The sequence below is a fragment of the Hirundo rustica genome, chromosome 3 (genome assembly GCF_015227805.2).
Source record: "Hirundo rustica isolate bHirRus1 chromosome 3, bHirRus1.pri.v3, whole genome shotgun sequence".
Lineage (NCBI taxonomy): Eukaryota > Metazoa > Chordata > Aves > Passeriformes > Hirundinidae > Hirundo > Hirundo rustica.
Window position 1 is genome coordinate 857,982 of NC_053452.1, and position 25,005 is coordinate 882,986.

The 25,005-nt window shown below is 50.4% G+C and overlaps 1 protein-coding gene across 1 annotated transcript; it reads right to left on the minus strand.

Moving 5' to 3' along the window:
* Positions 1 to 128: 128 nt before the first annotated feature.
* ARHGEF33 (Rho guanine nucleotide exchange factor 33) lies at positions 129 to 24,699 on the minus strand. The gene is made up of 15 exons (XM_040059055.2): positions 24,572 to 24,699; positions 21,322 to 21,371; positions 15,962 to 16,126; positions 14,481 to 14,602; positions 13,537 to 13,679; positions 12,482 to 12,541; positions 11,673 to 11,888; positions 10,935 to 11,064; positions 10,082 to 10,214; positions 9,266 to 9,349; positions 8,452 to 8,535; positions 7,589 to 7,737; positions 6,693 to 6,851; positions 4,352 to 5,105; positions 129 to 2,723 (listed from the first exon to the last, which is right to left on the minus strand). Exons 1-15 carry the CDS (start codon positions 24,591 to 24,593, stop codon positions 2,586 to 2,588), a joined length of 2,409 nt encoding a protein of 802 aa, XP_039914989.1. The 5' UTR covers positions 24,594 to 24,699; the 3' UTR covers positions 129 to 2,585.
* Positions 24,700 to 25,005: the final 306 nt, after the last annotated feature.

A 25,005-nucleotide genomic window follows, 5' to 3' on the forward strand; every position in this document is an offset into this window, starting at 1 on the left:
TCTTCTGGCTGATTCAAGAGGCAACAGCGTTATTTAAAGGCAACGTTTATTTGGCACAGGAAGAAAAAATAATCCAGAGCACAATGTACACTAAAGATGGATTTGAAATGGATCCTGCCACAGGTTGTGCCTGTGTGGTGCTGAGCAGCATTCATTGATATTATTTACATTTGCAGATTCTGAGCAGGTACAAGGACATCTCAAGTGGTAAGTACAGGCCTGGAAGTAAGAACTCAAAGAGAATCAGAAAGAAAGAACCATCAGTTTGGACTGTGCCTTACATCACTACAATAGAAGCGTTTTACAAGCAAGGGTCTGCCACTTTGGAAGGGTTTCCTCACCCCGGAGATATTAGCAGGTAGGTTTCTTTCCTTTCTCCTGTTTCTGTCCTGGTATCTGCCTGGCAAATATGAAAAGCAGGTTTGTTTTGTGAAGGGTAAAAGTGTCATTACACGCATGAGACCAAAACCACAAGAATCAGAGCCCTTGAGAGCATCAGTGCATCACCATGGACACTCGTCCATAATGATACAGCTCTGGTTCCATGGACAAACAAACAGTTCTGATTCCTGTGCAAAACAAACTGGCTTTGCCAATGCTTCAGTTACAAGTATCTGGCTCTTCCTACGGAATTTCTGTCCTGGTTCTGCGCAGTCTGGCTAACAAAGCTGCCAAGTCCTAGGAACTGTCTTTGTGATTCAGTGACTGGTCAGCATGGAACAGTCCTGACTGGAATGGGACAGGGAATTGGTAATTTTATGAGGAAAGGAAAGAGATGGAAGGGGATTTCTTTGCCATTAAAAGCCTTACATTAAAAAAAAAAAAATCTTCCCAGAGAAATTTCCAAAAGCTAGGGGAAGAAAGTACTTCTTTCCTTTTTTTGTAAGGAGGAGAAGTGGATATTTATTTCATTAAAATCTATGGGAGAGAGACCAGCTAAAATGTTTTAATCTTTGGAGTTTTGCTTGGTCACGTTCTTGAAATGTTGGGAAAACCTTGATGTGTTTTGTCTGTCTGGATAGCCCTTTTCACAGACACCCCTTTGCCTCCGGCAGAGGAGGAAAAGCGAGCGGTCGACGCAGGTCAGTCAGCACTGGGGAGCTCTGGGCCCTGCCTCTGCATCCACAGACGCCTGCCCTGGGCTCCCCTGTCCTGCTGCCACGGCCAGCAGAGCCCTGCAGCATGTTGGGTGCTCTTCTCTCTCTCCTCTCGGCCCCAAAACCAGCCACCCTCAGGCTGCTGTGAGCAGTCCCAAGCCCCAGTCTCACAGTATTTCCCCCAAGGCATTGACTGCTGTTGGCCCCATGGAGACAGCTTTTTAAGGTGAAGCTGTCCTTTAGACAGACCAGTGTCCCAGGCTTGTCAGAAGAAGGTGATAAACCCAGAGTTTCTCTTTAAAGCTGCCCTCGGAACGTCCCAGGTGACAAGAGAGCTCAGCAGTCCTGCCCTGGTAACAGCACTGTGCCAGTGGTGCTCTCGCTGCTGGTGGTGACACAGGTATCACAGCAGAGCTTCTCTGGCTTCTGCAGAGATCAGAGTTACCGAGGGTTTGTCGTGTCCAGGTGGGAGGAGGGTGGCCTGTGTCTGGCCTCCTGATCTGTCCTTGCACAAGGAGGAGGACCGTGACTCTGAACATGGTGCACCATCAACTTTCCTGCCCTAGTGCCTCCGTTTTTGGCTGGAAGAACCTTCCCAAAGCTGCACGTGATGGGGCTCGTGAGGATGTCAGGCCAAAGAGGTGGCAGAGTGCATTCCAGGTGTGCTACAGACCAGGAGCCAGGACACTGCTTGGCACTAGCACTGATCCATGCTGGGGAGAAGGTGGAGAAGAGTCTGTCTCCTGTGGGCCCAGGCTGCATCACCTGCCTGGAGACACGGGCCGTTCTGAGAGCAGAAGCAGTGATTCCTACAGCAGGACACGATTCAGGAGAGCTGCATTCACAGAAAAGGTGAAGTAGGATTTTGGGGAGTGATGGAAGTCCAAAAGAAAGGATGTTGCTGATCAGGCAGTGCAGTGCTCAGGTGCTTCAGCTGATGCTTCTTAGACCTTCTCAAACCACCTGGGTAATGCGAGCTGGCCTCCTGGAATACATCCTTGATGGTGGGTTTTTTTGGAAAGTAGAGGAAAGAAGGGAATTTTAGACTTCTGGCCAGGATGCCAGGGCTGTAAAGGTAACCTTTCTGTTGTGGGTGAGCCCAGATAAGACCTGCCTTGAGTTTGGAAGAGCAAAGATGTATGGCAAATCAAGCAGTTCTGGGGGATGAGGGGGAGGAGAAGATAGCGGGGTTTGGCCAAAGCTTTCCAAAACCGAGGGAACTTCAGTCAGGTAGGGATGAAAGCTAGCAAGCTCCTGTGCTTATTGGACCTGCTGGTTGAGCTCCACTGCAACCCAAAGCCTGGCCCTGCCCTGCGCTAGGAAGAGCAGGATGCATTTGTAAGGCAGTTGTGAGAGTCTCCTCTCCCCCACCCTCCACCCTGTGTGTTAGTCAGGGGGATCCTGGGGCCTTTGCTGTCTGTCTCCACCCTCGGGGGCCTGGGGAAGCACTGCTGTGCTTTGGCTGTGGCCTGCCTTTCCTGGGGCTGCTTATTTCTTTTTGAAGAGCTTGCGGAAGGAGCTCCGGAACCCCCCCTTGGGCTCGTGCCGCGGGTTGTGGTCGCTGAAGGATGTTTGCTCATTGTCATCCTTCTGGCAGAACCTGGTGTTGTCTTCTGCATGGAGCTCCTAAAAGGGAAAAGACAATTTAACCAGCATTTGCAACCTCACATTCTTGTTCCCTCCTCTCTCTTCCTATTTCTCTCTCTGTGCTAGGAGGGACCTGGTGGGTCAGGAGGTGCTGATAAGGCTGGGAAACAACACTGGCACCTCTGCAGGGAGCTTGTTGCTGGCTCTAAGGCTGAGGCAGTGACAGAGGAATAGTAGGATAAGCATTGTTAGAGGGAGCTGGAGCCTTTCTGGCTAAGCTTTTTGTTTAGGAGAAGCTCACGAGCTTCTTTTGCCAGTGAGGGAGCAAGCCAGCTTGGGCAGCTGGAAGAACTTCCCACCCTCTCCTTTCTTCCCTAGGGCAGAGAGGCATCAGGCTTTGGAGCTGTGGTAAGGTGTGAAGGACTCTTCTGCTGCCTCTGCTGCTGCATTGTTTAATATCTGCAGGGCAAAAGGCTTCATTAGCACACACCTTGTGGTAAATGTGCCACTAAAGGATCTGCCCCTCTTTCAGGAGCGTGCCGAGTCTCAGCAAGACTCTGCACAAGACCCTTTTCTCCAGTTCTGCCCACCACTGCCATGGTGATTCCCTTTGCACTGTGGGGAGAACGTGTCCTGCAGTTCTGGACAAGCCTCACATCTGCACCCTGCTGTGGGCCACGGTGCTGTGCAGGTGAGTGCCAAAGAGCTCCTGTGCCCCTTTCTCTGAGGTGGCTGTGTCCCCATGGCTCTGCTGCCTCTGCCTCATCTCCCCTGTTCAATCATCTAGCACCTCCTTCACTTACTGGGCTCTTTCCCTTTCCTTCTGAATTTCCTTGCTGCCTTTTCAGTCAGGCTGTTGGAACCTACCTCCCATCATCATCTGCACCTACACCCTCCTGCCCAAGCACCTCACAGCACCCTTGGCCTGCACATCCTTGGCTGAGACAGCCCAAAGCTGACTCTGAACAGTCACTGCAGACCACAGAAGCGTTGCTCCTGCAGGGCCTGGTGTCCCTGAAGGGTTACAGTGCTGATTGCCACGTCCCACCTGAGGGACACAGTTGCTGGGCTCTGACTCTTCTCACACAGGCTTCAGCATGGGTCTGTACAATCCAGGCAACAAACAGAGGTGAAACAGACCCTATGGAGCAGATCCCTGCTGCTGTGGATGGGCCGAGCTTGGCCAGGTCGTGCTGGTTTACACTGGCATGGCTGACCCAGCACTTACCCAGCACTCCTCACAGCAGGTGGAAAGGCACCTGTTGAACTGGGTGCCACCCACAGCACTCACTTTGAACAGCTTTGTGTAAACTTGGTGACCTGCTCAGGACATTCACCTGGGGGGAAGCGCAGTGACAGGTGGAGACGCACAAGAAAGAGGCTACCTTGTCTCTAGGGTGTTCTAGCTCAGCCAGCTGTGCACCTCAACCCCATGCTTGTCCCTGGGGAGGATGTGTGTGAAAGCGAGCTGTCTTGTCCCTCCCTTGGGCATGTACATGCAGTTGAGGATTTGGAATGTGCGGGATTGAAAGCTGTTTGGGCGTGTTCTACTCTAACTGTATCTCAGATCTTTCTCCTGCTGCTGCCGCAGCTGCTGCACCACCAGGTGCCATTTTTCTTTTTTTTTTTTTTTTTTTTTTTTCCTCCTCCTATTTATGCCTCCTTACTTCCAAAAAGCTGGGTTTTTCACCCGCTCCTCTCTGTGGGGGGAAGTAGCTCCTTTGGGAGCTTCGAGATGAGGCTGAGATCATGTGGGGCTGAACATTCCTGTCCTGCTTCTGCTGCAGACGGCTCCCGCTGCTGCTCCGCGTGCTGTAGAGTCTGGTGCTCACGCCCTCGGCGCTCCGCGGCAGCTCCTTCAGGGACCTGCTCAGCTGCTTCCCTTTGCTGTGGAACATCTCACGCTTGTAGGTGCTGCTGCTCACGGGAGTGCAGCTCTTAGGCAGTGGCTGCAAGGCATGGTCTGTCCTCTCCGGTTCGGAGGTGAAGTTCACGGGCCTAAGGAAGCAGATATCCAGGCTGGATTCGGAAGAGGCCGGGGAGCAGTTCTCAAAGAGAGCGAGGTTTTGGAAGGTGTCGTCTTCGTAGGGGCCTGGCATGGTGAAAACCTCCCCAGGGTAGTCAAACTCTTCGTAGCTGGGTGCAAAGTTCCTGGCATCCTGCAGCAGTTCCACGGAGGTTCTGATGGCTCTCTCGGTGTTCCCCACCGCGTCGGCCGGCGGCGCTTCGTACTCCATTTCGGGGATGGACTGCAAGGGGGCTGTCAGGGCCTTGAGTTCCTGCTCTGTCAGCTGAGAGGAGGCAAGGATGTTCTCCGGCCTCTCGTGTTTCCTGCTTTCCATCTCCCAGTCAGGGGGCTTTACAGCCTGGATGTTCTCCATCACCGTAGGCTGGGGTTTCTTCATCTGCGGCATCAAATGCCTTAAAAATAAAAGCCAGAACAAAACAGACGGAAGTGGAATACTGAAGGATGACAGACATGGCAAATCCCCCCACCCCTTCACTCCCCCAGCCCTAGTGTGGTGATTTTATGGCTGAAAGGTACTCTGCTGTCTTGGAGAACAGTCACAGAGGTGTCTCTAACAGAAATTGCCTCGCTGGTTAGGAGGACCAAACTTGGAGAGACACAACTGCTTATCTGGTAGCTTTGGCTGACTTTTGAACTCTACAGCATGAAATGCATAGAAACTGAGATGAGAAGCCAGCTGCTTCATCTCCCTCCTGTTCATCTGCATTTTAGATCTGAACTTTCCTTCTCTCCCTGTAATGTAGGAGCTGTGTCTCACTTTCCTGTGGTCAGGTTGTCTCTTCAAGTTTCTCTCTTGGGTAAGGTGATTCTATCCCCAAAATGTGTCAGGAGTACTTGGAGGGCTCCTGCCCTCCTTGTGTTCCAGCTGAGACTTTGGTTCAGAATGAATGTGGGGTGGTGCCAGCTGAGGCTACCGAGGTGGAGGCCTGGAATAACCTGTCTGTGAGAGGAGGGAGATCAGCCTGGGCAGTCTGGGGAGAAGAAGCTGATCTAGAACACTGCCAGCAGAGGGGGGCTGGCAGTGATGCAGCCAAACTCTTGTTGGTATCAAAGCAGATAAGAAAGCACGATAGCCACAAATTGCTGGCATAAGAACAAAGGTAAGTCTAGCGTGTTTCTCTGAGCATCATCTCATTTGGCACCTGTCAGGCTGGAAATGGCCAGAGGGGAACCATATGAGGAGTGGCTGAGGGCACTTGGTCTGTTCAGCCTGGAGGAGACTGAGAGGAGACCTGAGTTACAGCTTCCTGTGAGGGAAAGCAGAGGGGCAAGCACTGATCTCTGCTCTCTGGTACCAGTGACAGTGAGGGAATGGCCTGGAGTTGTGTCATGGGAGGTTTAGGTTGGAGATTAGGAAAAGGCTCCCCAGGGCAGGGGTCACAGCACCAAGCCTGACAGAGTCCAAGAAGCGTTTGGACAATGCTCTCAGGCACGTGGTGTGACTCGAGGATGGTTCTGTGCAGGGCCAGGAGCTGGACTCAGCGATTCTTGTCCTTTCCAACTCAGAATATTTTGTGATTCTGTGAGGATTTTCAGGTGCTACCAGTAGCCCTGTCTTGCCTTGACTCAGTCTTGTGTCTTTTTGAACCCATTTTGTACTTGTGACAGTGAATCACATCATTCAGTTACATGCTGTGTGGAAAAGGGGTTTTTTTCCTGCTCTGAGACCTTGGTCCTGTTTCCCAGCTCTTGTAATGTTGACAGTGAATAATGCAGTGTGTTACTGTGCACACCACTGCCAGGCTAAACAAGTGCACGTCCTCCCTGATGTACTGCCTTAGCAGGCAGCCCTTTGAAACATTCCCTGCTTGTAAACCACACGGCAGGGAACAGCAGGAGGGAGCCAGCCCTTCGTCCCTCTAGCCATAAACAGGGAGTGGTTTTGGAAATGACAGCCTGTGGCTGCCTGGGGTCACTGGTGTGGGTGAGCAGCGTTCTCAGCCTCCGTTGAAAGCTGCCCACGAGGACAGCAGGCTTACGGGGTGGTTGTGCCAGAGGAAGGCGCCGCTGGGAAGGACTGGAGGGCCTCTTCCGTGTGGATCCCGCTGTCCCGCATTGACGCCGCGCTGGGTGTTGGAGAAACCTCCTGGCTCGTACACTGGGAGGTGAGACCTTTGTACAGCTTCACCAGGGATGACCTGAGGGACGAGAAATCCATCGTCGGGCTAAGAAATAAGGCAGGGAATGAGCACGAGCGTGTAGAATCACAGAAAACAGGACTGGGAGGGACCTTAACATTCCCCTTCACCTCTGCCCACCCCAAGGAAGAGCCTGTTCCACCTAGTCTGCTCCGGCTCCGCCTGCTTTCTGTGGTGTTCTTAACACCTCTTCTGACAGCAGTCCCTCCCCAGCAATCTGCTCCAGCCTTTTACCACCCTCCATACTTGGAAACTTCCCTTGAAATGTGATCTTGTCCTGCTCCTCAGGTAAATCATCACAAGGAGCAAAGGTGACCAGATTCTGATTTTAGTAAAAAGCCTTGGTTTCAAGGAATTGTTCTGAGCTGCAACTTGAGATTCTACATTCAAGGAAATTACTGTCACAGTTCATCTCCAACAGGTTATGTTGGAGGCTTTTGTTTCTCCCACCTCCTCCCCCAGTAAAATGAGATAACACCATTCTTTTGGAGTCTCAGCCCATAAGGGAAACAGTCCTCACTCTCCCCAGGCCCTGGAGCTGCCAGAGCTAAATCCCTGTGTGTTTTCCCATCGGGGAGGGACTTTGCCACCAGCATTCAGGTGCAAAGGGCTTTGTTTTATTTCAACAGAGCAGTGTGCCTGTTGGTTCCTACCTGGACCTACACCCCCTGTTTGCCAGGCTTCCCCCAGCCCTCCCTTCCCTGGTGACAGAGAGAATGTGCTGATGTTGTGCTTACTTCTTCAGCTTTTTCCTCTTCTGTATCAGCAGGTCCTCGTTGCACTGGAAGAGGAGGCTGTAGTGTGAGATGAAAACGCGGAGGCGCTGCACGCACACCAGCAGCAGGTAATAGTCAGGGTGCTCCTGCTCCGTGAACTTGAGGACGTTCTGAGGCACAGAGGAGAGCAGGCTGTTGGCAGGCCGTCCTGCCCCTTTCTGGGGAGAAGGCACTATTGGAGCCGGGGGTTAGGGCTCTGCAGTGCCCCTGGCACTGCCCTGGGGGAGCTTTGCTAGGCTCCGTGAGTGTGTGAGGGACTTGGCTGGGGCCTGCCTCCCACAGTCCAGTGCAAGTGCACAAGGAACCCCTGTAAATGTAATCATGGATGTGTGGGTGAGGAGCTGGCTGGCTTTAGCTTTGGCTGACTAAACCAATGTTGGGATTTTCTAGGGCTTGCTTACTCTGTATTTGCCTTGTCTGAAATGCTTTAGTACAAGTCAGCTCTGTGAAGCAGAGCTCTTTTTATCAGCCATCTCTCTGTAGGACAGGTTGTTGGGCCCTAGGAGCCTCTCAGGTCTGTCCCATCCCTGGCCTCCTGCTTTCCCAGGGCAGCAGACAGCAGAGCCTTTGGCTTCCCAGGGGACAAAAGCTGTTTCTGTCGGGTCAGTTGGAGAAACTGGCAAATATAAGCAAGCCTAAAAAAGATGGAACTTAACCTATTGTTAGCTGCCTTTCCCTTTTAAAGTTGTTTGGTTTTTTTCCTTCAAAGCACTCACTGGGTTTGTCAGGACCCTGTAGCTGTACAGGCCCAAATTCCTGCTCTGGGTTAAGTGTCACCTGGTGGGGTAAGAGTTCAACAACACAGTTCCCATCCTGGGCCCTACCTGTAGGTGAATAAGGTATTCAGGGATTCGCTGGACTATATGAAAGAACAGAATGTAGAGATCAGACTTGATTTCTTCTTCTACCTGAAATAGATAAAGCAACTTTAGAGTCTTTTCCACCCATAAAACACATCTCCTTCCAGAAGGTTCTGTGCTTTAATGAGTAGTTATGCTGCAAGGAGTTACAACAGCTCACAGGGGCACACAACAGGCATTCAGCTTGGGGGTTATCTACTAGGGACACTCAGCCTAATTAAGTAGGGGGCACATTGAAAGGGCACTAGTTAAGTTTTAGTGAAAGCCCAAGAAGACACTGTTGTTCAGAAGGAAGTTCTTTGTTTAGGCTCAAATTAATTGAACAAATTCAGATTGACTTCTAAATTAAAATATCTTGGAAGAAAGCAAATGTGGTGCAGTTATTGCACTTTAAACTGCCTTTATATTTAACTTGCCAAGTTTATACCAAAAATCCAGGACCAAATAGCTGAAAGTAAACACCCTTTTCTCTATAAAGGACTTCCTGGATGAGTCCTCCATTTTCCAGGAGACAGTTCCTGGAAAAGTTCTGGATAGCATGTGCATAGACAAGCTTTTGGGAGGTGTAATCTGAGACATTGCTTCATGGCATAGCAGAAAAGCAGCTTTGTTTTCAGACAGTAAGGAAAGTGTTAAATCTGCTTTTTGTAGGTGCCTGTCAGCACAACAACCTCCAGGAAACAGAACAAGTGGATTGGCAGGAGAATCCTATCATGGGTAGGCACAACCCAGGCCTGCGTGTTGCCATAAGGTGTTTGGGAAGTAAGCAGGAATTTACCTCCTTCAGGATCACCACGTGGATCAGAGAGATGCATTCTGGCAGGTCCCTCAGGTAAGCAACGTAGTAGTCCAGAAAATTATTCTTCCAAAAGAGAAAGAGGAAAGAACAAACAAGCTTAACAGAGATTTTTGGTCACAGAGCCAGCCAAACTGTTGATTCCCCACCATCACTGCTGGAAGGTCACCAGTGCAGCAGAGCTGCTGTTTCACTCCTTCAGGGCTTGGAACTTCTCAGGAAAGCCCGTTTTATAAAATGTGTTCAGCTCTTGAGCACAGTGTGTAAAACTTTACTGCAGGTGAGGAGGGATAGAGAGGTTGAGCAGTAAGAAGCTCTTTTTATCTAAGACTCTTAAAATTTATAAAGTATCAGATGGGTTTTTACACATCCTTGCTGCTCACCAGGGCAGCAGAAGCGGGTGCAACAAAGCAGTGGGCCTCTGCCTGCCCAGCTGCTTGTCAGAACTCTGAGCAGGGTGTGCTGGGCAGGGGAGCATCAGAACCACTCTCTTTTCACACCCTCACTGCAAATACACCATTCAAGCTGTCCAGGCTCACGTGTGGCTCCTGCAAGCAGGAGTAGGGTCTCGTGTAGCTTATGGAGCTGTGCTGTGAGGCTCTTTGCCCACAGGTGGGTCTGGCATGTGGGATCCCTGAACAACAAAGGGCTGCCATGGCCCAGCGCTCACGGAAAGGCCTGACCCTTCAGGCCACAGCTGCACGGCACAGCCCCTCTCTTGCAGGGTGTCTCGGTCCACCTGGGCCTCAGCAAGACGTCACGACTCTCCAGAAGATTCTGGAGAGGTCTTTAACGTACCTCATCATTTGTCAGCTTCAGGAAGATGTCTCCTAGGATCCCTTGCCTCGGCCAGCTCAGGACTCGCTCCTGGAGAGCGTGCAGTAAATCCACGTGCTGCTGCACCAGGAACCGCAAAGAGTTGGGGAAAAAGCTGACAGGAGACCAAATCAGGCAGGTTACACAGAGCAAACGCTCATCCCTGACAAGTGGGGGTGACCTGAGGGGTCAGCACAGCCTTGCACGTGTATCACTGACTCCCTCTTTTATTGCTGCTATAGTGCAGGCGTTATTAACTCCCGTGGCTGGAATCCTGCCTGCATCAGGGGATCCTGTTCTGGCAGCTGTGCACGTGCAATGCCCTCTCCAGCTGGTCGTTCATAAAGTGTTTTGAAAGCTCCTGAGGCTTTCCTTGCAATGCATTGAGCAGCAGAATTAGCAGCACTAAAAAGGCCCAGGCAATGCTGCTGTGGCTGATGATGCAGGACCACGGCCCTGAGCCACCCCACCGAGCTTTCTGTGTTGTTCTCCTCTCTCTGGAGGAGAGATCCCCAGCTTTCTGTGTTGTCAGGCCCTTTCATGAGACAACCCACTGATGCAGAGCTGGCCAAAATGTGCTACTGCCTTTCTGCCACTTCATGTTGATTTCACCCAGAAGCAGGATGAAGGTGGTGGGCAAGATGCACGGGACAGGCAGGAACGCCTTCAATGACTGCAAAAACCTTCCAGTGCCTCCAGTTTTCAACTGGAAATACACTAAGTGTTCAAAGATCTCTCTGTGTGGATGTAAGAAAAGTGTGTGAGGGGATAATGCAGAAGTAATATTGACTGAAGAAAACTCCCCAGAAGACAGAGAGCACATGACATCAAATACCTTCTCTCTTTGGTGCTTCTTTTCACATCTGGCCCTTGCAGCGTGGCCTTGATCTTCAGGATTAGGGAAAGGTTGATGACATACTTCCTTTCTGACTCCAGCAGCTCCAAGGCGATGTTCTGCCTTTTGGCTTCCAGAACATAATGGTTACATTTGAAAATAAGAAAATACTGACCTCAAGGACAGCTGCATGTTAGACTGGTGAAGTGACCATGAAAGGAGAAACTTGTTTAGAAGTGGTATCAGTGTATCTTCTTTTTGTGTCTTCTTTACCCGAAAGGTTAAACTCCAGCATGCCCCAGACATGACCAGAGCCTCGCTTTGCTAAGAAAGCTCCCAAGCAGAAGTGTTTCCCACTATGAATACCAGATTTCTCTAAGAATAACAGAACAAGGATGCAAAGGCAAAACAACTCATAGCAGAGTTTCCCATCCTGAAGAATCCCTGCAGAATGAGAAGTTGTATTTTTCACCCACCTAAACAACTACACCGCTGCAATCCCGTCAATACTCTGAACCTGACAGGTCTTGGAAAGGAGAAGGGCTGTCCTGGGTACAGAGTGGTTCTGGCAGTCACACAGCCCAACAAATACAAAGGCCAGAGGTCTTGGAGTGTGAGGCCCTGAGAGATTCCCCGGTAGCAGCAGGGAGTGCCCTGTGTGTCTCCCTCCATGGGGGCTGATCCCCAGCCAGCTCACACCCGCTCTGAGCCCCTCTAGCAGAGTTTTCTCCTCCTTACCAGCCAGAGAGGGTTCACATATTATGTTGTCTGCTGAGCTGTATCTGCTTTGGCCCATGTCTTTCCCTCTCTCCGGTTGCTCTTTGGAAATGTATTCATCTCCCCAGTCCTTGGTGTCCTTGGGCTGCTTCCACACTGTTGATGGCAGATGCATTTTTGACTGGCCCTCTGTTGCCAGGGAAGGCTTGAGGCTCTCATCTGTCTCTATGGCTGCTCCTGCAATGACAAACAGGTTTCTGGAGTCACATCTCAGTGTCTCTCTGAGAGGTTATGCTGCTGTGTTTCCATCCATCTGAAGCACTGGAAGGTGAATTTGGAGCGTTCTTTGTTCTTCACAAGGGCTGTAGCCTTGTAGAGTTAATTTACAAAGGAAGTGCAGTTGGTGAGCTCTTCAGCAGAACAAGGTTTGCACTCTTCCAGTGTTTATTTTCAAGCCAAATAAGATCCAAAATTAGACGTGTTAGAGGAGAAGAATCACCATCTCTTCCCAGGTGGGAAAAGTGGTGCTCTCACTATTCTTTGTCATATCAGGAAGTTTCAATTCTTCCTTTCTGCCAAAGCACTTAGAATCTAAGAAAGCAACAGCAGAAAGGCTTTCGCTGCCAAATCCCTGGCACTGACCATCAGAGACACTTCAGGGACACAGGTTTGCCCTCATATGTCAGCTGCAAGTAGGGAAATGGAGGTAATTGCAGAGTGAAAGACATCCCTGTGAAATGCCTTCCCTGAAAGCATTCCTTCAGTGCAGTAAAGCAAGTGCTTTATTGAATCATTGTCCTGTTGTCTTTTGATGCTTGCTGTTTTCTTACCTGGGCCTGCTATGACTTTTACACCTCCTTCTCCCATGGGCATGATCCTGGTGTCAGACACTGGTGAAGAACAAAGAGAACTTTAGCAACAGAAGGCACCTGCAGAGCTCGCTCCTTCCTGCCCAGCCCTGACAGCAGGGTTAGATCCTCTGGTCCTTCACAGTTTTGCTATGGAAACACCTCTTTTGGACTCTCCAGTAAGGAGGACCTTTCCTGCCGTGCTCTTGTCACAGTCTGCGTTTCAGTGGCACTTGCAGGCAGATACTGTGGGGTCCCTGCTGTGCTCAGTGTGACTGCAGGGGAACGTCAGCAGTCCTGGCTTTCCTTGGCATGTGGGGCTGTGTTGGGTGGAAAATACTCCACACACAACAAAGAGGATGGAGACCTGGCACAGAGACAGGGCTGCCATTCTCAGTGGAAAGGAGCTTGTCGAAGAGCAGAGGGATGAGGCTGGAAAGAAAGGAGAATTGGGTGGGAAAGGTGCAAGAGGGATGTGAGGGAGAGGGCTAACACACCACCTCAGAGCGTAGGGCAGAGGAGGGCCACAGCTGGCAGGTTCTAAACAAAAAAGAGTAGAAAACAGCACCTGGTTTTCATCTAATCTCTGCCTCTGTTGACATTTCAAATGAATATGTCTTTATTATCTTCCTATCTGAACAGCAAGAGAGTGATAGACCAGCTTAGACCCCCAAACTTAATTATAGAATGAAAGGCTCTGGTCCATCACCTTTTCTTTGATTCCAGCTTCCAAGTGTTTGGCAGTTGACAGTGTTTTCCTCATCAAGGTGTGATCCTCCTTCCTGTGCCCTGCTCCCTCACACAGAAACAAATCCAGGGTTTTTATCAAGAGCCCCCGTTTGGTTCTGTACCTGTGCCATTGACACTACAGGAATGAAGATCCAGCCTGCATCCCTCTCCCTGGAGGAGGCAAGAAATGCCTGTTGGGACAGCGTTCACAGGGCAAATACTTCCTGAACCCAGGTTACCCCAGTGATCTTTTTCTGATTTTTTTTTCCCCAGAGGAAAGCACTGCATTTCCCTGTTCCGTTCCTTACCTTTTTCGTAAGTCACGTTGTGTAAAAGACTGGTGAAATCTTCATTAATCAGCACAGGTTCTGGGAGGTTGATGGATCGAAAGGGGCTGCCCTGGAGAGGTGTTGGCACTGTCTGTGAGCTGTGGTCATCCTTCTGTGCTCTTCTGCACAAACACAAAGAACCAGGTGGTTGGAAAGTCTGAATGCTACAGGTAAAGCTCCTACACTGTCAGAAATAGGACAACTCTAGCAGAGACCAGGAGAGGAGCTAGCTTTGATGGAATTGGCAGTTCATGGATGGAACTGGAATGTTCCGGAAATAACTTCCTGTGGCTATAGGAGAAGGTTATTTCAGATCTATTCTTTTGCAGAGCATATTTTATCTAATTAAATAGCTTAATTAGCTGAGGGGCTAGCCTACATTTGCCAAGTGTTTGCATCAAGGCAGCTATATAGACTCATGATCAAAAGTGTGTTTTCAGAAGGAGGCTAATTAGGACCAAGCTGGACAGCCATCATCTTCACCACAGCATCAGTGTGCAAACATTCTCTGCCTCTGCTCAGAGGAGAAAAGGCTGGTGTCAGGAAAGTAGAGCATGACTGCACCATCAGGAGCCCATTGACTCCTGCAAGCTTGCAAGGGGAAATTGCAATGCTCTTGTCTGAATGGGGGAGGCTTCTGCCTTTCAACAGCCCCAGCATGTCTCTGGTGGGTCTCTGGTTCTCCAGGGAGCTGCTGGGGGTTGTTTTGCTGTTGGAATCACAGTGAGGTGTTAGCATTTTTCTTGTCTTTGCTCTGTGGGGTGTGTGTCTAAAATCCTGGGGTGGAGCATTTCTCATCATAAACAAGGTTGTTACACATGTCCAGCCAGGAAAAAAATTAAGAAATTATGCTCTACAGAAAGGAACAAAATGGACAGCAATGCTTATTAGCATTTCCAGCACGCTGGAGTTTGGGCCCTTACTTAGCTTTCATTTTCCGTGATTCCCGCCGCTTCTCTTGCTGCAGCTGCTCAATTTTCTGTTGCATTTCCTCCTGCTTGGCACTGATTTCTTCGATCATTGACTTTGCATCGCTGAGCTCCTCCTGAGGAACAGGCAGAAGAAACCCACAGCATTGCCAGGGTGCCCATCAGCCTCATGGCACAGCTCTGAGTGCTGGCTGCTGTGCACCAAAGGCCCTTCAGGGTGTGTGGGGAGTGGCTCTGTGATCAAACACTCTTCCTTTGCAAGTCCAGGAGGTGTCACACATGGCACTGGGGGTGGACCTTGGGGAGCAGTTTTCCAGCATGTGTATTCACGTGCTGCATTTGGTTCAGTGTGAGCACTCACATGTATAAACTTTGGCCAGTCAGGATCTGTCCTTTTAGCCTGGTTTCCTAAGGAAATGAGGCCCTCCATATCCTCCCTGTCCATCCTCCCTCAAGCAGTTTCAGCCAAGCCTTACTCAGATGTAGAGCTCTGGTGCATCAAGTTCCTGCAGGTTTCATGAACGTGAGGATTGAGGAGGAACACTCAAGAGTTTCATGTAACCCAAAGGATTTTCCCCAAGCAAGGAGGTGGCTGCACTGGGAGCTCAGTGTTGGAATAGCCAACATGGGCATGAGGCAGAGGGAGAGCAGCCTTTACCCCTTCTGTTGCTTGCACAACTCTTTGTATCTGCATTTTAAATCCCCTTTTCCCCTATGCCCTGGGTAACCCTGTGTCTGGTTGCTCTGACACCTAACCCATATGGCCTTGCCCTTTTTGTTGTCTCCCTCTTTTGTCTGGCACAGAGGGCTCCTTTTGCCTGGTGCCATCTGTCTCCCTGTCACAGGGTTAGCAGTGGCCTTTTCCAGTAAGCAGCCCTCTTTAACTGCACAAGGTGTTATTGACTCAGCAAAACCCCGTGGGGAAGATGTGCAATAAAAACAAGAAGAGGGTTCCTCTGCCCGCCGTGTCCTCCAGTTTCTGCGCGTGTGCACCAAGCCTTCTTGCTAGGCTGTCTCTCCAGCCCTTTTTATCCTCTTGGGCCAGATCAAACCAGGCAGCACTTCCTCCCAGCCGTGTGGAAACACCACTTCAAAAGGCTTTAGGGTTTTGTGCTGATTTGCTGCTCCCCAGGGGCTTTGTTTCCTGCAGGAAATGCAGGAGAGGTGACCCGGGAGAGGTGTGGGACAGTGGCCCAGCAGTAGCCTACGAACAGGCCAGAAACCCATGGCATGTGCAGCCCAGAGCAAGGGCTGCTGGTGCCCAGGTAAGTCTCGGCACTGCCTCACGGGTTACTTTTGAGTTGGAGCAGTCAGGGGAGACACAAAGCCAAAGGAAGAACCCCAGGTACTTCCAAAACATTTGCCTGCTCCTTTTCTTTGCGGACAGGAAATATTGACAGAGGCAGGGGAATGCTTCCCTCTGCAACACAAGCTCACTGCAACGTGTGCAGCCTCCCCGCAGGTCACACTCCTACCTTGAACGTGTTGAGGGAGTTCTTCATCTCAGCCACCTTCTCTTCCATGGCACAGCGGCAGCTCTTGACCTTCTCCTCCAGGGCGTACTCTCCATGCTGGATCCGGGACAGCTCCTGCATTGCTTCTGTGAAACCCGCCTTCAGCTCAGAGGCTAACGCCTGCAACTACAGCGACCACACACACGGTGGCTTCAGTCCCTCCTCCCAGGCTCGGGCGTTCGTGTCCCCGAGGCTGTAACCCATCCTGTAAGGTGCTGTCCTCTTTCTCCTCCTCCTTTCATTGCTGGGAAACGTGGGGGGAGGTTTGGCCCTTGCTGCAGCCTCACTACGGAGTAGGAGGTGTTTGTCTTGGACAATCAGCGTGCCCCTTTTTTAGACTTTCTTTTTAAACACTGATTAGAGTTTTTCCAGGCTCCCTGGCAGTTTGCTGCCTGTCAGCCTGTAGTAGGAGAGGACAGCCTGAAAGGTGCCAAGAAGGTTTGCAGTAACAGCAGCCGGATTATTAATCTCCAAAGCAGCTGAGCAATCAAGAATGTGTCTGGTTTGGAGCGAGTCCTCCTCCCACACGTGCTCCTGGGGCTGGTGCTCTCCCCACACACGTCTGACCCCTCGCTCTCCAAGGGCTGTGGAGAAGCTGTGTCCTTTGCCACGGGCCCTTTCCATGGAAGGAGGCAGCTCTAACTAGTGCTGGGCAGGGAACAGGAGGTTTTCCCCTGGCATACAGTGACGCTGTGCCCGCTCTCTCTGTTTCCTGTCTCTACAGGCCCTGGTGCTGCTGGAAGAGCTCACCACCTAAGCTGGAGGCAGGCAATGAAGCAGGAGATGGACTGGGCCAAGCCAGGCTGGCAGAGCAAGCAGACAAGGCAGGTGTGGGTGGGCAGTGAGGGGATCGGCAGCTGAGCGGGGAATCCCCTCTGGGGAGCGGCTCGGCCTGCTGCCCCTGGACTCTGCCCCCAGCGCTGTGAGCGAGGCCTGCGCAAAGCCCACGGCGAGGTCGCGGCCCAAGGCGCTTCGGCACAGAGGATTTTTACCTTTACAACAGAAATTCGGCCTAACATCTGGTTATAAACTGAGTCCAAAACGGGAGCACTGGTGGTAAGCGGAGAGCCACCCCGGGAACTCAGGCGCTTGAGTCCTGCAAATGGAGCAGAGACGGCTTCCGATACCTCGGGGCAATGGCACCAGCTCCTCTGGTCAACACCGGCCGCGTGTTGGCAGAGGATGTCTGCCTGCCATCCCCGCTCCTTCCCCAGCGCGCCCGCGGCCCCGCTCCGGCCCGCCTGGACGCACGAACAGCGCGCCTGGGTGGGAGGAGCGGGACTGACGGGAACCAGGGGCACTGGGACAGTGCGGAGGGGAGCAGGAGGCTGAGGATGGCTTCCCCAGTCAGGATGACAACCCTGAGTCCCCGAGGCAGCTGGAGACTCCTCGGCTCAACGCTTTCCCCCAACCCTCCTGGCCACAGCGTCACCCTGTGACCTGTGAATGTAGCCTGAAGGGTTAGAGGGGCTGCTTAGGGCAGACAGTGACCACACTGCTGCTATCTCAGCATCGTCAGACATCCTAACACGTGTGCCTGGGGAAGAGGGAGGGTTATAAAGTACTGTGGCTGTGCAAAATGTTCATATTCCCATCCCTGCTCACAGGTGCTTGGCACGCTTCCCCCTGGAGCTGATGTGGCCAGGGCGCAGTCTGTGTGCCAGCCTGCACCACGCACTGCCCTCCAGGTGAAAAGGGTTCATTTGCTAGATGTGTGTCCCTTCCAACTGGAATGTGCTATTCCGTTCTGACTGATGCTATCCGTTTTAGAGATCTGCTTCAGCACGGAGATATCACAGCCCCAAGTCTTGCTAGCAGTGGAGCAGTGCTGGAGCTGCCCCTGGAGGTAACATGGTTCGGGGAGAAGAAGCCGAAAATGAAATGTTTCTGCCCACAAGCCTGGCCATCTCCTCCTCAGATGCTTCCGGAAATGGGGTAAGCTACACAGATCCTTTGAATGGTATAGGGATGGGAATCATTGCTGATCTTGAGGTTTCACAGTAAGAAACTGCAAGGCATCAGCAAAAATGAACCGCTGCAGAGACTTTGGTGTCCACGTGCACTGAAACACTCTATGAAAGCAGAGATCAGCCAGCAAAAGGAAAGATTTGGATTAGAGGCTGAGTTAAATATTCTCTGCTGCATCCAAGAGCAATCAGTGACCTGTTATTTTGGGGCTCCCTGTTGGCCAATCTCTGCTTTTGTGGTGACAATGTAGCTTAGTGTGTCCACCTCAGTGCTCCAGAGCCCAGCCTGAGTCTGTTCTGCCCCATATATCCCTCCTCAGCCCCATGCAGCTTGCAGCAGCTCTTTCAGGTGCTGAAATACATCCTTGTGTTGCTGCTTGAGGGATGAATGCAGCCAGGAACACCAAGCAGCCCCAGAGCTTGCATGATGGAACAAGAAGTGCTGAAACCCTGAGCAGGTCAGGCTTAGCATAGAGAGGAAATACACTCTTGTTGCATTGGATGCAGGGTTGATCCAAAATCAAGTGAAGTGGCACAGGAACAGCTTGTTATCTTTAAACTCTAGCCAAGCATGGTGTAGCTATGGATTTTAGTTTGAGCTCATTTCTAAAAGCAAGCTGTAGAAAACCATCCTTTAAATCCCAAAAGCTGTTAAAACAGATGGAAGCCACTGAGGTTATCAGGTCCTGGCCTTGTCTCCACAAGGATGGCCTATGCCTACAGGAGCACAGAGGTACTTCACAGGTTTGTGACCCTCTGCAAAGCCAACTCTGTGTTTCTAAAGTTTCCAAGTGTAACACATACCAAAAAAGATTTTGTCATACAGCAACAGTTAAACTGTAATGTGTTGCCCTGGCTCACTTATTTAGGGGAGTAAAGATGTAATTTAACACTTCAGTTGTGCAATTTAAGAAACAATAACCTAAATTGAACTAATGCCTAGAGGATAAATAAATCTGCATAGTCACACGGAGTCCTTCAAACCCGTCCAAGAACTGTTCAAAAAAAGCATTTAGGCATCTAAATAATTTAGTAGCAGGTACAGATTTCAGCGCCCATCTGCCTTTGGAGTGTGGCCCTCAGACCTGACAAAGCAAAGCAGTGAGGCATCCAGTGCCATGTGTCTGTAGCAGGTTATGTCTTTCTTGGGCCCCATTTTTCACCTGCTGCCCTGGTATTTTTCAGCTCTGTGTGCAAAGACCACGTTGTTCACAAAGGGTGCACGGGACTGATGCTGCTTCCTGGACCCGGACCCTCTCTCTTGGTGAGTGCCAGCAATTTGAGACATTTGTAAAAGATAAAACCACTGTCCTTGCAGCCTAAAGCTCCGTTCAGGCTTTGAGGCAGCCCAGGGATGCTGGCTGTGGACAGCAGATGAGGGTGGTTTATGGAAGGAAGGAGTGGGATGGAAAGAGGGCAGCAGAGCCTTGGTGAGCTGGGTCACTGTCCTGGCTGCACTGAAAGGATGAGAGGGAGCCCTCTCTTCTCTGAGGAGCTGTGTCCCCACAGGTTTCCCCCAGCACTGGCTAGGTGTGCAGGGCTCTGTCTCCACCCTTGGCAGCTGCCTAAGTCCTTACACTAGAGCAGGACCTGCTGTCTGGGACCTTGAGCTGAAGCCTGTCAAAACCAGTAGAAAACAGGCTCATGATAAAGAAATAGTGCACAGAACAATTCTGCTATTATAAATACATCCGTGAAAAAAGTCAAACCTTCTGTGGCCATGAAGGAGTGCTGTCTGTGGTGCTTCCCCCAACTTATCTACTCTCCAGCACTTTGCACATCTTTTGGGGCTGGTCTGAAGAAATAAACAGACATTGTGTCCCTCAAAAGAGGGCTGCCTGAGGACACTGCTGGAAACCAACCTGGCACAAAGCCCAGCATTTGACACATGCCCTGGATCTGATTTTTCTGAGTTGCATGACGCATGCTTTTACCAGGAAACAACTAATTTTTAGAACAGCTACCAGCTCCTGTACTTAAGGGCAGCACTCCTACAGCCAAGCATTAGGAGGGCTTGCAGTGCCTCACAGCAGGAAAGCAGCAGAGATTTACAGTGGAAAAGAGGCTGGTCCTAGGAGTATATCCAGCATGTATATTCCTAGGCAAGGATGGTAGGAATGCAGTCAGAGCAGCAGTAAGTACTGAAGAGAACGATGAAGGTACTTAAAGGGTCATCAGCCCTTGTTGCACACCTGTGCAGTCCCTTTCGGTAACTGCACTGTTTGCTGAGGCAGAAGGGAAGAGGCAGCTGAATTTGAGGAATTTGAGGATTTATGAAGGTACCCAGGTGTCAGCTGCAAAGCAACATGTGTGCGTGGTGTTCCCAGCACATGGTCCCAGGTCCATGTTGGATCCACTGTGCTGGGCCCTTGGAGCTGTCTGGATGGGGAAAGAGGAGGAGGTGACAGAAGCGCTGGGTAGTTCATGGAAAGCTGTGCCTTCTCCACTTGCCACAGTGCACTGGCAAGTAACTACAGACATTAGTGTTGCAATGGTGACAAGGGAGGTCTCAAATAGTCTGGATTTCCACTTCAGGGTATGTTTCCTCTCTCAGATTATGGTTCCATATTGAACCAGACCGGGGATTAAAGTGCTTACAGCTCTGTCGCATTTCCTGCAGACTGGAAATGGGTAGGAAACATCGCTGTGGAAAGGCTGAAACCGCACCTCACAGGACAGATACTCCCCGGGCTGTGGTAATAGACAGCCTTACAGCGCCTGTGGTGTCCAATTGCAGCAAAAATGTTAGCCCAAAGGCAGGGCACAGAGCTCAGGGGGGAGCTGGTCACCAGGGTTTCCAAGCTCCTGGCTGGGAGGCCAGACAAAGACATGCAGCAAGACTCAGCACTGGCTGCTCTGGATTATCAGGCAAGAGCACCCCACGGTGTGAGGAGCTGGCAGGGTACCCCAGGATAACCCAAAGCCCCCCAGAAGAGTCAGTGCCCTGCTGCATAAGGCACCCCTGCCCCGTGTCAGTCAGCCAGATCCTTGCTCCTGGGACAGTTCATCAGGTTTGCTGAAAGCTCATCAAAGCTGTCATGAAATCTCCCCCCAGCCCAGTGAACTGACATTCTCTAATTGGTGCTAATGATGTCGGTTGCTTAATTAGCTGAGCTCACAAATCAACCGTCTAAATGCAGCTGGTTGTGAGCAGAGAAATTTTACTGAAAGGTCTTTTAAGATGAGGCCCAAGATGTGTGATATTTATTCATGCAGCGTGCGCATTTTGGTTGCCATGTTCCTTGTAAATGCCTGCATTTTTCCTTCCACTCAATTTAGCTTTTTAACTACTGTTTATATATTAGTAACTCTTTAAACTCTTGGAGTTATTTAGGGCATTTTGCTCATCTTTACCTGGGAAATCTGTGTTGCAGGGGTACTCACAGGCACACTTTCAGTCCCTCCTGTGGGAATAAAGAACTTCAGTCAATTAAAATGACTTATAATGGCTGCTATAAATAACTGGAACAGAGGGTTTGAAGTCCCTCTTGAGGAACAAATCAGTTTTAAAGGGCTTGAGTCTCATTTTAGGAGGTCTGAACACCGTATCGTTTGTAAAATAAACTGCAATTATAAAATAGGAATGACTCACCTAAATTCAGATGTTAAATTCACTGTTAAATTTGCTCTCCTGTGTCTGGTCAGAGTTGATCCATGCAAGGAAGTGAGGAAGCTTCTATGTTCAAATAGGACAAAAATGCTCCCTGTGAAGTTTAGTTCTGTGTACCAGCCTTGGTAACAGAGCTTTTTTGTCCTAAACATTACTGATCTGTTTCTTTACTGAAACAGTCAATTTTATCCTCTGCTATATCTGTACATATTTCTAGTATCTCTACAAAAGGAAAAACACCTTATCAGTATATTTTAAGTTATATTTTTTTACATGCAGTCTAATCAGTAATCGTGTCTTTTCTAACCTCCCAAAATGACACCTTCTCATTGGTTTCCTCATTCCTGGGGGTTTGGGCTATGGTGATCCCACTTGGTTCTGTACACCTTCACATGGCTGAAACAGACTTAGCTGATGGAGGATATTCTGTCTATTCTGTAGAAGTATTTAGGACACCGCAGAGATATTATCTCTAGGAATTAATCCTAGAATCAGGGAGCCATTTGAGTTGGAAGGGACCTTTTTAAGGTCACGTAGTCCAACTGTCTTGTGCAGAAACCTTCAGTTATCCAGCAGAAATCACAAATCACCGCTGGCTGTGCTGCCGTTGCACTTTCAGGAATTGCAGTCCCGTGGCCATCGTGTTATTCCCTCCATCAGGCTTCCAGAAAACACCATGCTGCTCTGTTCCCATCTGGATTGCCTCCCCCTGGGGATGCCACTTCCCCAGCTGGGTTTTCCCAGCCTCACTCATCTCTGCTGTTAAGTCACAGACCGTGCCCAGCTCCAGGGGAAGCCAAGCTCCTTCTTTCCATGCTGCAGATGCTTTTCCAACCTGGGCCTTTCAGACCACAGAGATTCAGTCCTGCAGAGGCTGGATATGCACGCAGGGCAGGCTCTGCACAGTCAGCCCGAGGAAAGTTGAAGCCTGGAAGTCAGAGCTATACAAGGCATAGCTCCATTCTGATTTCTTTACCCCTGAGGGGAAATGTGGGTTACCAGCAAGGACACCTCTGAAATGGCCCTGTTCTGGTCTCTGGGATTTGTCCTGATTCAGAGGAGCTTGAGCAAATTCCCCAATGATTTGCAGAGGGGAGAGGCAGAGAGGCTGTGTGCTCCTCTCTGCCCATGTGCCACTTCCCGCCTGTGCCAGTGGCTCAGCTCTGGGGTTGGGTAGCTGGGTCAGACACTGACCCTCTGGGGAATATCCTCTTATGCTTCCTCCCGGGGCAAACAAGAAGCAGCAGGCTGACTGGGAGAAGTAACTGTGACTCCAAACTGCCAGCTGTTTGGGGTCAGGACTCATCAGCCAGCCTGCCCCGAGTCCCACATTCCAACTTTTAAATTACACGTTGTTTCCAGCTTCAGCTTTGGCCTTTCTGGTTCCTTTTTCCTGATTTTCTCTGCAACCACATGAATTAGGAGCTGACCTTTGGCCTGAAGCTTTGTCAGGATGCCTGGAGCTGAAGCTGTGTGTACAGTGACTCTCCTGTATCACAGGAACTGAGGCCCATGCCTCTCCTGTTGGGCTCTTGCTGTGGGATAGTAAGGACTGACTAAAAGAGAGCAAGAGGACGTGTTTGTCCATTAATAGTACAACAAAACCAGGTGCTGGGAGGACCAGCAGATGCTGTTTTTACAACATGGGTGAGTGTATTGAATGCTGAGCTCTGTGAAGGACTGGAGGTGTCAGGTAGAAGCACAGCACAGCAAGGAAGAGCCTCCTCAGATTTTCTTTGTGTGTCTTTCAATCTGATACATAACACAGAGGGCCTGACCCATGTCCTGCAGAAATCTGTAGGGAACTTTCATGTGGATTTGATTGTGGATCAGTCTGTAATGTCCTTGGATATACCAAAAGTGAGGAACTGCTCCTGAGCAAGACTGGAACTGGGGAGAGGATCAGTGCTGCTGTGACTTTACCTCCCACCTTTGCCATGAGCACTCTCTGAATGTACCCAGTGAAAACCCAGGTCATTTCTATAAAGTCACTGCAAAGAGCTGAAGCAGGGGAGGCTCCTCACAGTCTCACTGTGGGAAAAAAAGGGACTTGGTGGTTATCTCCCAATTTCTGCAGTGTTTCTGCAGCCCACGAGGGCATACCAATTAATTGGAAAAAATCCCTGAGTTAATTTCCTTTCCAGCCTGCTGTAGTGTAAGGGCCTAGCTACACAGACCTAATTTCATCAAGTTAGAATAGTCATAATAATAATAGAGGAATTAACTTTTCTGTTAACTATGCCATGAATACTGGCACCACCAAGCACCTTTTAAGAGGGGAAGAGGCGGTCCAGTGTCTCTCCTGAGCTGGCAGCTGTGGATACTCCTGGAGCTGCTCCTCCTGCTCATAGTTCCAAGAGTTCCTCAGCATATGGACACAGTGCCTCTGAGGTGGCAAGGCAAAGCACAGTGCAAGTACCACATTCCTGTGAAAGAAGTCAATAACCACTAAAACCCTGGATTTGAGCTCTGCAGACTTTCTAGAATGCAGCCAACCTTAGCAAGGACTGATTGTGTGCAAGCAGTGTGGCCTGGATATATCTTGGTGCTTGCAAGATTGGGACTGGTGCAGATACCTGGGTTGTGGCACTGATACGAACAAGAACTCTCTGCAAAGCACATGGGGGAGAGAAGCAGATCCTCGTCACAGCACCTCATGTAAAACAGCTTTGGACAGTCAGAAGTCTTTCTACGTCCTAAGGCAGAAGTGGGGCACGAGGCAAGAAAAGGAATGAGCTCCCACATTGGACATTACATATGCCACAGGAGCATTTTCCAGAGAGGAGAGGAAGGTGGTTCTAAAATAAGAGATAAAAACATCAACCCCCAGATATTTCTAAGAAACTGGAAGTACTGAACATTTGCCCACAGCTGCCATGGCTGAGAGGGGCTCTCAGGGGCCTGGCTGGTGGCCAGCAGACAGGTCCTATGAGAGCACATTTCTCTCTTGCTGTCTTTCATACTTGCAAGAAGTGAAATAAGAGGATGCTTTACCTTCGTGTTTGTTTGTGTCCATGGCTGCTGTGGGTGTGGTCCTCGCAGGGACTCCTGTCCTCACTCTGGAGGGTTCTGGCTGGTCACTGGGAACATCCCATGGCTTAGAGCTGCCCACATGTGAGCCCTGGGGTGGGTCAGCTGATCTGAACCCTGAGTGCAGAAAGATGCAGAAAGGGTTTATGGAGCAGAGCTGCTCGAAGTTCAGACAACAGAGAAAGGAGGGATTTGAGAGAGAACGGAGCATCCTAAAGATCTCTTTGGGTTCACAGCGCCTCCACAGAGTGGATGCTGGTACAAACACTTCCCTCCCAGCCCAAGGCCACTTGTGCCTCCATGGACAGGTGACCAATAAAAGGTTCTGTGCAATCCCACAGAGACAGTTTCCTCAGCAAGATACTTCCTGTATGAGGTGAATCAAAGTACGCTGCGGT

Coding starts and splice junctions, on each gene's coding strand:
- ARHGEF33 (XM_040059055.2), bottom strand. CDS start 24,593: ATGGACACAAACAAACACGAAG. Junction 21,372..24,571: donor GGACACAAACAAACACGAAG/GTAAAGCATCCT, acceptor TTATTCCCACAG/GAGGGACTGAAAGTGTGCCT. Junction 13,680..14,480: donor TCACGGAAAATGAAAGCTAA/GTAAGGGCCCAA, acceptor GTGTTTGTGCAG/AAGAGCACAGAAGGATGACC.